Source organism: Bombyx mori, chromosome 5, assembly GCF_030269925.1.
Source record: "Bombyx mori chromosome 5, ASM3026992v2".
Classification (NCBI taxonomy): Eukaryota; Metazoa; Arthropoda; class Insecta; order Lepidoptera; family Bombycidae; genus Bombyx; species Bombyx mori.
In genome coordinates, this window is record NC_085111.1 from 2,710,679 (window position 1) to 2,727,158 (window position 16,480).

The 16,480-nt window shown below is 38.9% G+C and overlaps 1 protein-coding gene across 1 annotated transcript; it reads left to right on the forward strand.

The window, feature by feature from the left end:
• The first annotated feature begins 7,583 nt into the window (after nt 1-7,583).
• Nucleotides 7,584-9,635, forward strand: LOC101741834 (uncharacterized). The gene is made up of 2 exons (XM_038011245.2): nt 7,584-7,743; nt 7,961-9,635. Exons 1-2 carry the CDS (start codon nt 7,680-7,682, stop codon nt 9,508-9,510), a joined length of 1,614 nt encoding a protein of 537 aa, XP_037867173.1. The 5' UTR covers nt 7,584-7,679; the 3' UTR covers nt 9,511-9,635.
• The last annotated feature ends 6,845 nt before the right edge of the window (nt 9,636-16,480 follow it).

The window sequence follows — 16,480 nt, forward strand, 5'->3', positions numbered from 1 at the left end:
ATTTATTAAAACGACTGCGTTACGACAATTAACCATAGTTAAATACTTATAAAATATTTATACCTCGCCATTAGATGTATTCATAATCTTTTCATTAACTTCTTAGGTCATCAGGAAAATACTTAATGAATGTTATCGTGTTATAAATATTGATACTGAATTCTGTGGCGAAGCAAACACTTGTTAAAGTTTGGTGTATGAGATAGTTGTTACATATTACAACAAACAAACAAACAACCATTTATACTTAAACACAACCTTTTTTTCTGGACAAGGGGCCGAACCTCATACATGAGGTTTCCGCGCCAAAGATGCGCTCTGGGTGTGTTGGTTTTTACGGTCCGCAGATTTTGGGAGCGGATCGCGACCCCAAAGATGTTTTCGGACCCCATTCACCAAACGACTCCCCTTGCATTACCTCACCCAATGTCCGATCTCCACCCCGTCAGAATCCGTAGACACGCGTCTACCCCAAGAACACCCAACCCACGGGTCGTCTCCGCGGAACTGTGGTCAGTCAAGTCGCCCAGCGGTGCCGCTGGGGCTCTGGGGTATCCAACTGGGCCAGGACCAGCCTGCCGGGTCGGTATAAACCGACAACGACCTGAAACTTAACCTAATGATATCAAACCTTATTTATTACTATTCTCTATACAATGATTCATAAAATTGTAATGTCAGATATAATTAGATCATAAATCCTCATAGCAATATTGTGAATTACTAGCGATTTTCAAGAATGAGGTCGTGTCTGTGGCAAGAACTGTACGTTAACTGGCTGTATCTTTGATATTAATCATACGATTGATAGTAAAAAAATATATTTTTTACGACAAAATGTTTTTTTAACTCGTACATCATAATTTCCTACGTTTTAGATCATTTTAGCTACAAAAGCGCGTATTTTGCTTTAATTAACTGTATTTTTTAAAGTAGCATAGATCTTTCGATGACTTTTTCACACGTCCATGGAAAGAACGAATCAACTAATTCATTATTGCGTGCAATTCAAAACGTATTAGGAAAAGAACAGTTCGAATTCTCTGTTATATAGTGCACATGGTTTTACCAATAATATAATAAGCTACTTGCTAAACATCACTCGTAAAGACAATATAGTGACGCATATTACTTTTCGGAATATGTAAACCTCATCGATACGTGGCTCGAAATCACGATTCTGTGGTCAAGAGGCGTACGTGATGTCGCTTCACTAAGAGCGCGTTGAAAATCTTTCCTACTTCCGAACAAATATCTATGTATATCTATTCAAACCTGCTATACACCGAGTACTTTCGATAACCTCAATAGGCTTATCAGGCGATACTTATGGAAAGGGATTACCGTCAGACTTACGAATAGGCAGCCACTCACTACCACTACACTAAATAAAAACATGTTGTAACGCGCAGAAAAGTTCATTCTAGTTATTTCCTCCTTGTGGTAGTCTTTGCTGAACACATGTCTTAAGTACTTATCTCGAATCGTGAAGAAATTTCCCACAAAATCATTTTAAACAAGATTAACTCACAGTACACCTTTTCTGTCATAGCAAATGACATAATTCGGACAACGGCGTGTATATGTACTTTGTATGTATCTGCTATAATGGATCATCATTCTCCTGTCCTTCTCCCAGTCACCTGGGCTCGGCGCAATATGTTTTCTCCTTCCGTACTTCTCTATCATATACCATTTCTTCGCTCACTCCCTTCTTACACATATCGTTTTTCACGCAATCCATCCAATTCTTCTTAGGTCTACCTCTTCCTCTATAGCCTTCCATATTCATAGTTAACACTCTCTTACCAACTTCATTGTCATTTCGTCTCATCACATGTCCATACCATGCCAAACGCGCACTTCTCAACTTCTCTGTGACAGGTGCTACTTTCAGAGTTCCTTTAATTGCTCTAATGTGCTGTAATGAATATGACATTTTACGTACCAACGCATTTACAGATCGAATGATAGAGAGAAGTGATTTTCCGGGTCTTAAGCAGTTATTCAAAAACATTGGTAATCTGGTCTGGGTGTTACTTGTTATTCCTTCGTATCTGTGTTTGGAGCGGAAGGAATGTTTTAGATTCCTATATTTTTCAACACCGGCTTATTTCCAATTAAGTATATAATTTCGTTCTCCGACATTTACATTCAATCATAAAAAAAAAAACTTTCCTCCGCTAATCATAGACGCGATAAGTCAACCAGTATCTTGAAATTCGTTAATGTATCCCGATTAGTCGATAAATTGCTTTCAATTTTCTTTCTGATAAACTAAATTTAAAAAAAAAACTGTTAGCAAAGACTAAAGGTCGCCAATTGGTACAAAACAAAACATTTAATCGTCTGCGCTGAAAGGAAAAAAGACTATATAAAAAACACATTCATTGACACTAAATTTCTTCAATTGTTCATCAAGTACATAAAGAAAATAAACAAAAGAAAAAATTTCACTAAGCTGTGCTGTGTTTTAGATTCCTATATTTTTCAACACCGGCTTATTTCCAATTAAGTATATAATTTCGTTCTCCGACATTTACATTCAATCATAAAAAAAAAACTTTCCTCCGCTAATCATAGACGCGATAAGTCAACCAGTATCTTGAAATTCGTTAATGTATCCCGATTAGTCGATAAATTGCTTTCAATTTTCTTTCTGATAAACTAAATTAAAAAAAAAAACTGTTAGCAAAGACTAAAGGTCGCCAATTGGTACAAAACAAAACATTTAATCGTCTGCGCTGAAAGGAAAAAAGACTATATAAAAAACACATTCATTGACACTAAATTTCTTCAATTGTTCATCAAGTACATAAAGAAAATAAACAAAAGAAAAAATTTCACTAAGCTGTGCTGTGTTTGTCTATACTAATATTATAAAGAGGAAGATTTGTTTGTTTGTTTGTTTCGAATAGGCTCCGAAACTACTGGACCGATTTGAAAAATTCTTTTTCCATTAGAAGCCGACATTGTCCCTGATGAACATAGGCTACTTTTTTTTAATTTTTTTTATTTTATTTTTTTGGTTTCATGTGTGTTTTAATGTTTCCGAAGCGAAGCGAGGGCGGGTCGCTAGTCTATCTATAAGATGCATATTCATTAAAAGAACATTCCAGAGTAAGTCTTCATATAATGAATTGATCTAAACCTACATACAGAGTTTTGTTTACACCTAAGTTCATGATGCATTTTCAATAAAATGTTAAAGACGTTTAAATTGTGATAAATTATGTATCTTGAATTTGATTTTTCTGCTAACAGTCTCGCGTTTATCGCAAATTAAAGACATTTATAAATTCCACAATGCACCAATCAATAATACCTCGAATGGTGACGTTATAAATATTATCATATGTATGTGTATATTGCAACGATTAGCGTTATTTACGTCTGTATAAAAAATTACGACAATTAAACATCATTATTGTTGGTAATTAAACAAATGTTTCGCATTTTCTAAATTGGGTTTTACACATGTTGAATCATGAAAATGATGATTTTCTTAGGTTTGCGCCACCGGCATTTGGATGAAGTTAGACTTCATATTCAATAAAGTGAGAATATTGTCAATCGAAGTTGGTTAATATTGTGGTGTACTCTGAGGAATTTTTTGAGATCCCATCATTTCGTTTTTACCATCGCACCGCCCGCCACCGGAGTAGAGATCATCCATACTACCTGGAGCCACTGCATTCATCTCCAGTGCGTTTCCAGCGATATTTTTGCTTTTGGCTTTGGAATGAGCTCCCCTTCATTGTGTTTCTCGAGCGCTATGACATGTCCTTCTTCAAACGATGCTTGTGAGGAGTACTTAATGGTGGGCAGCGGCTTGGCTCTGCCCCTGGCATTGCTGACGTCCATGTTGTTGTTGTTGTTGTTGTAGTCCTAGGGTACCCCGCTGGTACATAGGGCCCTCACAAGTTGTCTCCACTTTACTCTGTCTTGCTGACGTCCATGGTTTTAACTAAAAAATATTAAATGGAATCAAATGAGAAACGCCAACTTTTAAGTAAATAATGAAAAATACTTAGAAAAGGGTAAAACCCAAGAAAATACGGTGAAATTAAAAATTTCATTTTTAGCAGTAGTTTGTACAGTTTTTTTTTTCACTAAGCTAAAGAATTTCACAGCCCATCTTCTTTTTCAACCCATGTCCACCCATACTGAATCTAGGTCTGCTCAAATGCAATCCATTCTTTTCGGTCTCATGCCTTTCGCATCTACTCCTTGCCAGCTATGTCGTCATCCATCTCATTGGTTGTCTGCCCACGTTACGACGTCTAGTACGGGGTGTCCACTCCAAAACTTTTGTGTTCCACCGATTGTCAGTGCCACGGCATATGTGGCCGTCCCACTTCCACTTCGGAAGTCAAACCAGCTCTTCTGCGGATTTCAGTATTGCGAGAGAAATGCCTAACATAGCCCGTTCCATGGCTCTTTGCGTGATTTGCATTTTGGTCATAATTTGCTTTGTGAGCGTCCACACCATCACAGGGAGAACACATTGGCCGACCCTTCAATTTCATAAGTGTATTCCCCTTTATTATCTCAGTCAGCTTACCGAAAGTAGCCCATCCTAGCTGCGTGCGGCGCTTTATCTCCCGTCCCTGGCTAGTTTTATGTCCTAACATACTCCTCCACTCTGTATTTTTTTTTCTTTAACACAGCCCGCTTGGTATTAAGTAATTAGAAGAGTTCATATGTCAGAACGTGCCGCCACATTGAGACATAAGGTCGAAGTCAGACTTTTATTAGGTAACGGCTGCCCCACGCTTCAAAGCTGAATCCTGAAACTGAATAGCGCTAGAACGCAGGCAAGATGATGGTACCTACCCTTACGGGCTACCCTACTATTAGTCAGTACACTGTTAGTGTGATTATGTTTCTTTATTGCACCACATAGGGACAAATACACCTGCTACTAAATCTTAAATAAAATTTCATCATCATTCTCCTGTCCTTCTCCCAGTCACCTGGCGTTCGCAAGATATTTTTTATTGTTTTTTTTTATTGCTTAGATGTGTGGATGAGCTCACGCCCCGCCTGGTGTTAAGTGGATACCGGAGCCCGTAGACACCTACGACGTAAATGCCACCCACCTCGAGATGTGAGTTCTTAGGTCTCCGTTTTTACTGTACAACAGCTGCCCCACCCTTCGAACCGAAACGTATTACTGCTTCACGGCAAAAATAGGCAGGGTGGTGCTACCTACCTGTGCGGACTTACAAGATGTCCTACCACCAGTAAAAGTATTTTCCAGTGTTTTCTTTTTCCATACTCCTCTATCACATACCGTCTCTCCGCTCACTCCCTTCTTACACATATCGACTTTCACGTAATCCTTGTTAAATAAAACATAAACAGCTCCTAATACGTGAGATACGTGTTTTTGTTTTATACTACGAGTAATAGGACAAACTAAAGTCGAGTGCGATGTATTTAAAGGGTCAGAAAATGTCAAAATTTAGCTTTTAAAGGTCACTTGTGGAGTGACATACACTGTAGTACGTATGAGATTTTTTTAAGGGATTTTATGACCTGGTAACTAAGACCTTTAGGTCATGTCTTATTTTAATCTAAATTCTTATTGTTATGAATAATGTTAATATGAAGTGAAATGAGATTGTATGGTATGAAATATAATCTCATTAAAATGGTGTACTTTTACTGAGATTTTTTCAGTGGACTTTTTGGAGGATCCCGAGAAGTTACGTTCAGCGGCTTTGTGTGATTTTCCCACATTTGTACACTTTCACAGATACTAAACGGTTAATAAACCACCGTTATTACACATTTAAACCTGAAGAAACACTAAAGAGTCAAAAAAAAAAACAAATTACACAACTTAACTCCTCGCGTTCGCGCCAAAAAGTCCTATGTATGAGATCCGGTAAACGCTTAATACTAGGTGTGCAATAAAATTATCTGCCAATATGCGCTCCACAAATAAGTAAAAATTCCAAAGGCACTGCTGAGACAACAATCTGCTTTCGTATCCAAATATAATCTTGATCGTCAACGAGCTAAAACAAAATTAATTATCACAAGAGTGTTGCAAGATATAAGAATACAAACTTAGTATATTAATTAGCGCTAAAAAACAAACAGCATAAATAAATGTTGAAATACATTATGACGTATAAAGCGGTTACATAGTATAGGTATTTCCCATTGTTCATCTTTTAGTAACGATGATAAAAACTATAGCTTCAATCATGATAATTTTCGCTACAAATGTCACGATTCGATTACTTTTTAACCGATTTCAAAAATAATTAGTGTATAAAATCGACTGTATGTTTTATTTGGATTTGGTTACCTCAAAACTTTTTTCTAGGTGAACCAATTTTTATGATAATTTTTTTATTATTCTCATTTTATCTTAAGATCAGCAGTTTTTATCCTCAATAATTCATATTTAATTAACTACATTAATGATATTCACAATTTATATTGTTGAAATAAATTGTTTTTTTTTCTTGCTAAAATACGGTATTATCATTTGACAAAAATAAACAGATCGATGTATTTTTTATTTAAAAAAATCACGTTCTTTCTCCCACTTGGAATAATAACCATATAATTAATCAGTTTTCTTGTGTTATTTTTTATTTCTTTATTTTAAATCAAATTATCGAAATCATGTTTTATTACAACATATAATTCAACTACCAGGGCGTTAAATTCTTACCAGTAGCGATATAAGTCACAACTTGAACGCTCTACCTTCATTGAGACAAGAGATTGAAGTCTCAGTTGTATTGGAATAAGGTCACTTATCCATCACCACGGAACACATAAATGCTCTCTAGTTCCTACTAGACAAGCAGCTCACAATACGGCGAACCATCATTATTAATTACGCAAATAAATAATAAATTTCACCAACAATACAATTAAATTACAAATAACATTGCGTGTTTAATACCCGCTATATTTTCCCGACAAAAAAACATTAATTTTTCTTCCACACAATTACATAGCTAAAGTACAATCGTATCGGAAAATTGTTGGAAATCGGAATATAGACGGCTAATATTCACGGCTAATATTTACTGGTGGTAAGACCTCTTGTGAGTCCGCACGGGTAAGTACCACCGCCCCGCCTATTTCTGCCGTGAAGCAGTAATGCGTTTCGGTTTGAAGGGTGGGGCAGCCGTTGTGACAATACTGAGACCTTAGAACTATATCTCAAGGTGTGTGGCGCATTTACGTTGTGGATGTCTATGGGCTCCAGTAACCACTTAACACCAGGTGGGCTGTGAGCTCGTCCACACGTCTAAGCAATAAATAAAAAAACTTGCAAAACACAGTTCTAAGTTACATATTTCGCGTATTCCTCTTTGTTTTTATGAAAATGTTTTTATCGACCTAAAAAACGGCAAGAGCAAACTGCATAATACAAGCAACAGTAACATGATGTAGTTCAAGGAATGACCTTTTAATGCCCCCTGTAGCAAACGCACATTTGTTATCGTATCTGATTCTAACTAAACGAGAATACGCAAAAACCCAACGTTCTCTTACTGTGGGAAGATACGTCTATATAAAAACTTATTGTTTCCACTTAGCTATGTATGAGTTCTCGTGAACTTTATACATACGCGCACGATTATAATAACGATATAAAAAGGATGGTGTTTTACAAACGACGTCAGTAAACAAAGCCGCTAGACATGAAACAGACGGTGCGGTCCTGTATCGTCCTTTGCCTTTTTGTAGGCTTAGGAAATGCATCAGGTAATAATAATAATAATCTTTATATAATTTTCAAGTTACTCAATTGATTTTAATATCAGTACAAACTATTTTATTAAGTAAATTTTCATTTAATAGCTTGTTTTGATTTTTTTCAATGTATTCTCTCAATGCATTGGACTTTTATCTAGGTGGATTCTTTGTCTACACATATTGATATCCCTGTCAGACAATTGAATTGCTTTACTTTTTGTTGCAGTAAGAGTGCGTCGAGGCTATGGAGGTAGCGTTGGAGGGGGAGGGGGAGGAGGAGGAGGTGGTGGAGGAGGATTCGGTTTCGGAGGCGGTGGCGGTGGTGGATTCGGCTTCGGAGGCGGTAGCGGGGGCGCCTTCGGAGGAGGCCTCGATACGATCCGGGAAGGTGTTGGCAATATTATCGGAAAGGTTCACGCCGGTCTCTCCGGTTTGGGTGGCGGAGGCTTTGGCGCTGGAGGCGGCGGAGGTTTTGGCGCCGGAGGCGGCGGAGGTTTTGGCACTGGAGGCGGTGGAGGTCTTGGAGGTGGTAGTCACGGTGGATTTGGAGGATCTAATGAAAAAACGATCTACACGAAATCGAACGATGGAAAATCTGGTGGTTTCGCCTTCACCGGTACATTAGATGGCGGAAAAGGTGGTTACGGCGGTGGCGGTGGATACAGTAATGGCGGTAATGGAGGCGGCGGCTACGGTGGCGGCGCTGGGTTCGGTGCCGGAGGAGGCTTAGGTAGCGGTGGATCAGGAGAAGGTGCTGGCGGGCACAGCGGCAGTGGAAACGGAAAGTACAATGGGGCGAGTGGATCCGGAAATAACGGCTACGGAGGCAGCAGCGGCGGAGCATTCGGTGCGGGAGGTGGATTTGGAGGGGGTGCTGGCGGTGGCCTGGGCGGTGGTGGAGCAGCAGGGGGACTAAGCAGTGGCAGTGGAAAATACGGTGGCTCCGGAAGCGGTGGCTATGGAAGCAGTGGAAGTGGAGGATTTGGCGGAGGTGCAGGTTTTGGAGGGGGAGCCGGTGGTAGTAAACACAGCAGTGGCGGTCACAGTGGTGGAGGAGGCTTCGGTGCCAGTGGTGGATTTGGCGGAGGAGGAGGTGGAGGAGGTGGTGGTGGTTCTGGATCTCATGAAAATTCTGGAAGTGAAGAATATGGATCAAATGAAAATGAATTTCACGTAAAAGGCGACGGTAATGGCGGCAGTAGTGGTGGAGGGCTGGGAGGTGGTGCGGGCGGTGGATTTGGAGGTGGAAGTGGCCACGGCGGCAGTATTAGTGGTGGTTATGGTAGTCACGGTGGAAATAAAGGAACCGGCAACGTTGGTTATGGCGGTGGCGCTGGAGGGGGCTATGGCGGTGGCACTGGAGGGGGTTTAGGCGGCGGTACCGATGGCAGCTTTGGGTTGGGCCTCACAGCTGGATTTTCTGGGATCGGCGCCGGAAAAGGAGGTGGATTTGGTAGCGGTGGAGGAGGACTGGGCGCCGGAGCAGGTACGAGCCACAGCGGTGGATTCGGCGGATCACTTGGCTTTGGTGGTGGACACGGTGGTTATGGCGGAAGTGGAGGAAGTAGCCATAGTGGTTCCGGTGGATATGGCGGAAGTGGAGGAAGTGGCCACAGTGGATCCGGTGGATATGGCGGAAGTGGTCACGGTGGTTCAGGTGGTGGCTGTACTTCCGGTTGCGGTGGCAGCGGTGGTTACGAAAGCCATAGTAATGCCTTTGCCTCTGCTAGTGCTAAAGCTTCAGCCTCTGCTAGTGTCGGAAGCTATGGCAAATGAAATGCGTTTCGTAATTAATAGACTGTTTTTCTAATGGCCATATAGTTATATGAGACTATTCTAGTTAGTTACATAAAATAAACTCTAATATTATGTTGCAATAAAATTGTTTTTCTGTAATATAACTTTATTGGTCTTAATTTACGTTGAGATCTTAATTCATCGGAATATTCCATTTCAAAAACACAGTCAGAGGTCAACTAACATTTGCTAACTAAAATTTAGACAAACAACTAGAACGTAATCCCACGAGATAATTCGAATAAAACAGGTAATGTTGTATCTTCAACTGCTACAGAAGGCATTAAAATAAACTCGAGCAAAAAACGAGAACAACTTTGTTCAGAAATAAAAACTCGACCATAGCAAAAAACTGTTGTTGAAATATTCATTTTATACCTTAATGGATAAGACGATTTGTTACTTGTAACTTTACTTAGTGAAGATAAAATTTAACAGAGAAAAGGGAAAATACGCGAATACTTGCGGCAGAGCTGGGAATGTTCTCGCTTAAATATGCAGTACCTTCAGAATTTACCTCAGGCATAATCCCATCCCTAGATACTGTTTTTTGATTTTCTTTTTTATTGCTTAGATGGGTAGACGAGCTCACAGTCCACCTGGTGTTAAGTGGTTACTGGAGCCCATAGACATCCACAACGTAAATGCGCCACCCACCTTGAGGTATAAGTTCTAAGGTCACCCTTCAAACCGAAACGCATTGCTGCTTCACGGCAGAAATAGGCAGGGTGGTGGTACCCACCCGCGCGGACTCACAAGAGGTCCTACCACCAGTGTACTCAGCTTTAAGCGTTTTACTTGACGGAACTTTGTGTTTCAACTGTTTTTCGAATAACAATGCTCTCGTCTGAGTCCTCAGTAAGATCAAAACAACACATATATTTTTTCACACCCTCAGATTTTGCCAGACGGTGATTTCATTCATAGAGAAGGATCAATTCATCTCTTAAAACGCACTATGAACCACCGCATCTGTTCCAAACAGTAGATATAAGCTATACGATGATAAGTGATGGTTAATAACAGATGACGGGATCATCTAACTTCTAAAACAACGAGGTTCAAAAGTTAAGTTTGAGGTGAAAAATATTGATAACCGATCCACTAATGCAATTGAGATATCAACCTCATGTTAATGGGTGGGAAATGATTTCAAGTTATTGCCTACACAAAAAAAAAGAAAGAATGGAAAACATAAAAGATAACCACTTTTTATTGGCCTTGTATAGGCAGACGAGCATATGACCCACCTGATGGTAAGTGGTTACCGTCGCTCGTGGACATCAGCGATGCCAAGGGCAAAGCCAAGCCGCTGCCTTCCGTTAAAATTGTATTCGGATATGACTCCCACTACGACCCATTTAAATTTGATACGAAGGATTCAAACTGGAAAAAAATGTGGTGAAATCAATTCGGGCAATACCACAAGTGACCACAAGGTGTATTTGTTTCATTCAATTTGAAAACGTAAACAGGTCTGATATCAAAACAAAAACTTTGTGGATGTTGAAAGAATAAATAATAAAAAACCAATCTTCACAAAAAGAACTATAAAATCTGTATGAAGAAAACAATAATTACGCTCAACAAGAACTCCTAATTTATAGTCAGTTTAATTAAGTAACATCATAAAACAAGTTTTGAAATGGTTTTCTCCTATTTGTCTAAAGACACGGCTGACGTAATAAAACCGGTACATTAGTACATCTAATTCTAGTTACAGTAGCTACTTCAATCTGTGAATACAATTTTTTTTTTAAGTGAAAATTCTTAAGGCGCATTGGGAATAAAATTTAACTCGCGACAAACGCGGATTAAGCAATTTTTTTAAATGAAATTTTTTAATTATATAAAATGTATATATAAATGGTGAAGAGGTTGTTTGTCTTATACAAAGCATTCCTTATTACAAAAGAAATATGATTTAAGGATATAAAATGAAGATAACCACAATACTGTACACCGCAAAAGAAGTTTCACTTCTTTCAGATGTACCAAGTTGCACGCACGCCCTTTATTTTTATTTTTTTTATTGCCCTTGTAGGCAGACGAGCATACGGCCCACCTGATGATGAGTGGCTACCGTGAACTTCAGGAATGCCACGGGTAGACCCATTCCGCACCTTACCAATAAGTATTTAAAATTCATTTTATATATAATTCCCGTCCCGAAAAGCTATAACTTTATCTCAATCGTTTATAAGGTCAGAAAGCTGACAATAGTCATGTTACGCTCTTACTAATGTACAAAGTGTATTTGCATGAGAAGGCATATCCATTGGTATATGTCATTTTATTTATTTATTGCATATATGGATAGGCAGGCTCACAGTTCACCTGGTGTTAAATGGTTACCGAAGCCCATAGACATCTACAACCTAGATGCCGCCACCCACCTTGAGATATGAGTTCTAAAGTCTCAATATAGTTCCAACAGCTACGCCACCCTTCAAACCGAAACGCATTACTGCTTCACGGCAGAAATAGGCAGGGTGGTGGGGTGGTGGTATCTACCCGTGCGGACTCACAAGAGGTCCTACCACCAGTAATTAAGCAAATTATAATGTAAGCAAATTAAAATTATAATGGTTTTTATTAGACGATGCTATTCCTTTACCGTGGAAGTCAATCGGGAACATTTGTTAAGTGCATATTTCCTTAGAAAAATTGGTACCCGCCTGCGGGATTCAAGCAACGATGCATTGCTCGACACAAAGGCACTGGACGACTTTAGGCCACGACGACTTCAGGTCACCCTTTAAAACAATGCTTAGTGTTATTAAGTGTAATTAAGGGTTTACACGTCATTACGGATTCTCCCGATTCATTAACGGTGCTTTTAGGTACCTCAAGCACAGGTCATCGTCCTCGCCGAACCCATCGCTTGCGACGAAGGGCTCAATGAGTAAATTAACCCATAGACACAGTCCACTGAATTTCTCGCCCGATCTTCTCAGTGGGTCGCTTTTCCGATCCGATGGTAGATTCTGCGAAGCACTGCTTTTGCTAGGGCCAATATTAGCAACGCTCTCGGTTTGAGCCCCGTGAGCTCACCTACACGTCAAGAAGCTGAAACAACCTTTCAAGGCTTTCAGCTTAGGTAGAACAAAAGAAAAAAAAGGGTTTTAAACAGATTAACATCAGAAAATAATTAATCAAATGTATAGTATCTTTATGTACTCGTCTTTCCCTATCTATTAGCCGGTAGCCTCTAGGGGTATTCCAGCCACGTGTGGACGGGTAGATTAGGTAGCTCAGGAGCTCAACCTGAAAGAATTTTCTAGCACTAGCCCTAACAAGAGCAGTGCTTCGTAGAATTTCCCACCGCAACGGAATCGCGGCACACTGCGAAGATCCGGCGAGAAACTCAACGGGCTGTGTCTATGGTTGTACTCGTTGATTTCAACACTGTTTATCCATCGACAGACATGTTATTATTTATGTATGTTTATACATCATTATTTAGAGCACACTCGTCCACTGCTGGTCTGTTATGTTTTGCATCACTGAAGTCTGAACAGCTTCCCTTATTCACCTCTTGCGAGTCCTATTTCTCAAATCACCGCCTCCTGTCCAAAGAGTGTCTTACATTACATTAGGCGGAGCGTGGTCTCCACTGAAGACTCTTTCTGCTCTAGCGATCGACGATTCTAAGGCATGTATGTCCAGACTGTTGCCACTTAAGCTTGCTATATCATTGCCTTTATTTAAGTATCTTTCGAATAACTTTATTCCTGATTTTATTCTTGAGAGAAGCTCCATAGCTCGATGAGTGACTTTGAGCTAATGGACCAGCTGCACTGCGAGTGTTAACGCCGCGACGATCCGTCGATCATAATCAATGATGCGCTGGTTGAAATTATGAACTTCATATAAAGTTACATTCGGATCCATTCAAAGTCGGGGATATTAACAAACAAATAAGGAACTTCGTTCCAAAAATGAGATACAAAAAGGCACTAAGTATATCTAAGAAATTATTATACGTCTATAAATATAAGTATCTAATGTTCGTTTAAAAATATTCATTCGCGTCTGCAGAAAACCAGTTTTGGTATATTAATATTGAAGGCATTATTATTTACCTTCGTTTAAAATTAATTGAGCATCATTTAATGTATATAAATAACTTTAAAATGAACCGCAAATGCTCGACGTAGTGATTAAAATATATAGATTACTCTTTAAGAATATAGATTTATAGCTTCCGGTAAGATAATTTGACGAGCTCTATAATAGATCATATCCAAAAAGCGATATGTTTTAAAAAAAAATTAAATAACATAATTAAACACAAAATTTTACTGTCTTGAATTCTCACATCTCATTTACTAGCTTGAGTAATATGGCTACTTGACATTTCTATTCTTCTACAAATTTAGTATCATATTTTATATTAGGTATTTACATATGAAATTGTCGTTTAATCTAAATAAATTTTGGACATTTTTTATAACTATTTTTTATTTCTATCAATCAAAATAGTATATATTATGGTATCAATGAATCTCTGCAAGCGCAGTTGGAGTTTTTAATGCCCTACTGAAGAAGTCAGAGAGCCAATATACGCTTCACTTCCAACCCTAGTAGCTCTAGTAGCTTATTCGCCGCCTGTTGGATAAGAGATCGAGTCTTGTCGTGTAAGAGCAGCATGGACGAGCAATTCACCAAGGATCACCAGATATTCGCAAGCTTCATTATTGTGGGCAGTTCCTCACAATGCACTTCCGCTGTAAGGCTGGTGCCATTTAGAAAGAAGCCGTCATAAATTATACCAACATTAGACCACCAAACACTGACCATGACTTTTAGGGGTAAATTTCCGTTTAGGGCATTTCTTAGGTTCTGAATCAGGGTCTAACCAACATAATAACCGCTTACGGTTTTTAAAAAGAATACATTTTTCATCGCAAATGACAATGGGCCTTAAATCCCTTTGTTTCTGTGTCTATGAAGCATAACAAGGCTTACCGTAATGGGTATGTCGCGCTAGCGATCATTTCGTTCAGATCGCGCGATACCTTTTTTTAATTTTTTTATTGCCCTTGTAGGCAGACGAACATACGGCCCACCTGATGGTGAGTGGTTACCGTCGCCCATGGACTTCAGCAATGCCAGGGGCAGAGCCAAGCCGCTGCCTACCGCTTAATACTCTCCACAAGCCTCTTTTGAAGAAGAACATGTCATAGCGCTCGGGAAACACCGTGGAGGGGAGCTCATTCCATAGCCGGATGGTATGTGGCAAAAAAGACCTCTGGAAACGCACTGTGGATGACCGCAGTCGCTCCAGGTAGTATGGATGAACTCTACTCCGGTGGCGGGCGGTGCGATGATAAAAACGAGATGCCGGTATCATCTCGAACAATTCTTCAGAGCTCTCCCCATGGAACATACGGTACAAAATACAAAGGAAACCAAAGTCCCTCCACAGACCCAGAGGTTCCAAACGATCCATGAGAATGGGATTATCGACAATTTTTTTTTTTAAACTACTAGTTTAACATTTTTCAAAATCTTTTACCTTGCCAACTAACGCACATTTAACAATATTATTTGAATGCTAACGTTGAACGCTGCTGACAACCCAGCAATAGATTAAGTATCGTCCAACCAAGCTTCCACTAACGCCTTAAATTCGTCGTTGTTGAAGTGGTTTTTTTTTTTTAATAAAAATTTCGGTGTCGATTTGATTAAATTGATCAAACCGACACCGACAGCGAGTTGGTATGTACTATAGCGTTCAATCAGCACACGTCATAAATGCGGTGAGCCGTTTTTGCGTCATTGCTACCACGACGGAACCGGTATACGATAATAACTCGTATGTCTATCGTAGGTATTGATATTGATGAAAAAGATACAAATGTGGTGAAATCTAAACACCAATCAAGAAACAAATGATTTAATTTGAAAATAGAATTCCATATTTTCAAATTAAAATTCATTTGAATTTAGAATTTATTGTCAGCCATACGTCATTTACGTTTTAAATGGCCAGTACTGTAAAACGGCAACTTCGTAGGATAAAATAACTTAAAATACCTATTATTGAACAAAAGTCTGGGATCTAGATAGTAGTTTATATTATTTATTCATTTAACTTTATGCGCTAAAGCACAGTGGCGGACTTAATGCCTTAGGCGTTCTCTACCGGTCAACCAAGGGTGATGTAGAGAGTCCTGTGGTAGGTGCATTCCTTTTTGAGAAATAAGAGATAATAATAATATTATATACATATACAAACACACAAACAGTATACATACAAAAATGCAACATACCACAACATAAATATTATTACATCATAATAGTAATATAAAATTTCCACATGCATATCTACTACGTGTTACAAAATACCCCGTAAAAAATATAATTAATTATTAAAGCCAAAAATTTTGTCAACCCTAGTAAGCTGTCATGTCAAGGAACCAGATTACTTAACAGAAAGGCCTATGTACCTATTTTACCTAATAATTGTCTACTTTAATCGTTTTTTTCTATTTTTCAATCATAAACGTTCGCTACCTCAATACAAGGATGTCTTTATACTCAAGTACTGGCTTCAAAAAATGTGAAGTTGGAAAAAAAATACATATTTATGTTGTCAATTTGAAATATTCTAATCAGAACCAGCCTGCCGGGTCGGAAACAAACGACGACAACCTGAAATTTAACTTAATTATATCAAACCTTATTTATTTACTAGCTTTACCCGTCCGCTTCGCTGGGCATTTAAAATTAACATTATTATTTCTCACCCCCACAAAGATTCTCATCATTAACGCCCCCGCAACTGATATAGGGAGTCCAACATTCATGTAAAAATATTAGACTATCCATTAAGTACACGTATTTTCTACATGGATACCAAGTTTCAAGTCAATCTGATGCATGGTTCAGTAGTTATAACGGAAAATCCGTAAAAACCACTGTAGATTTATATATTAGTATA

What these genes read in the sequence shown, in the direction of transcription:
- LOC101741834 (XM_038011245.2), top strand. Translation starts at nt 7,680, where the DNA reads ATGAAACAGACGGTGCGGTCCTGTATCGTCCTTTGCCTTTTTGTAGGC. An exon ending in AGGCTTAGGAAATGCATCAG is followed by an intron (nt 7,744 to 7,960) that starts GTAATAATAATA and finishes TTTTTGTTGCAG; the next exon opens with TAAGAGTGCGTCGAGGCTAT.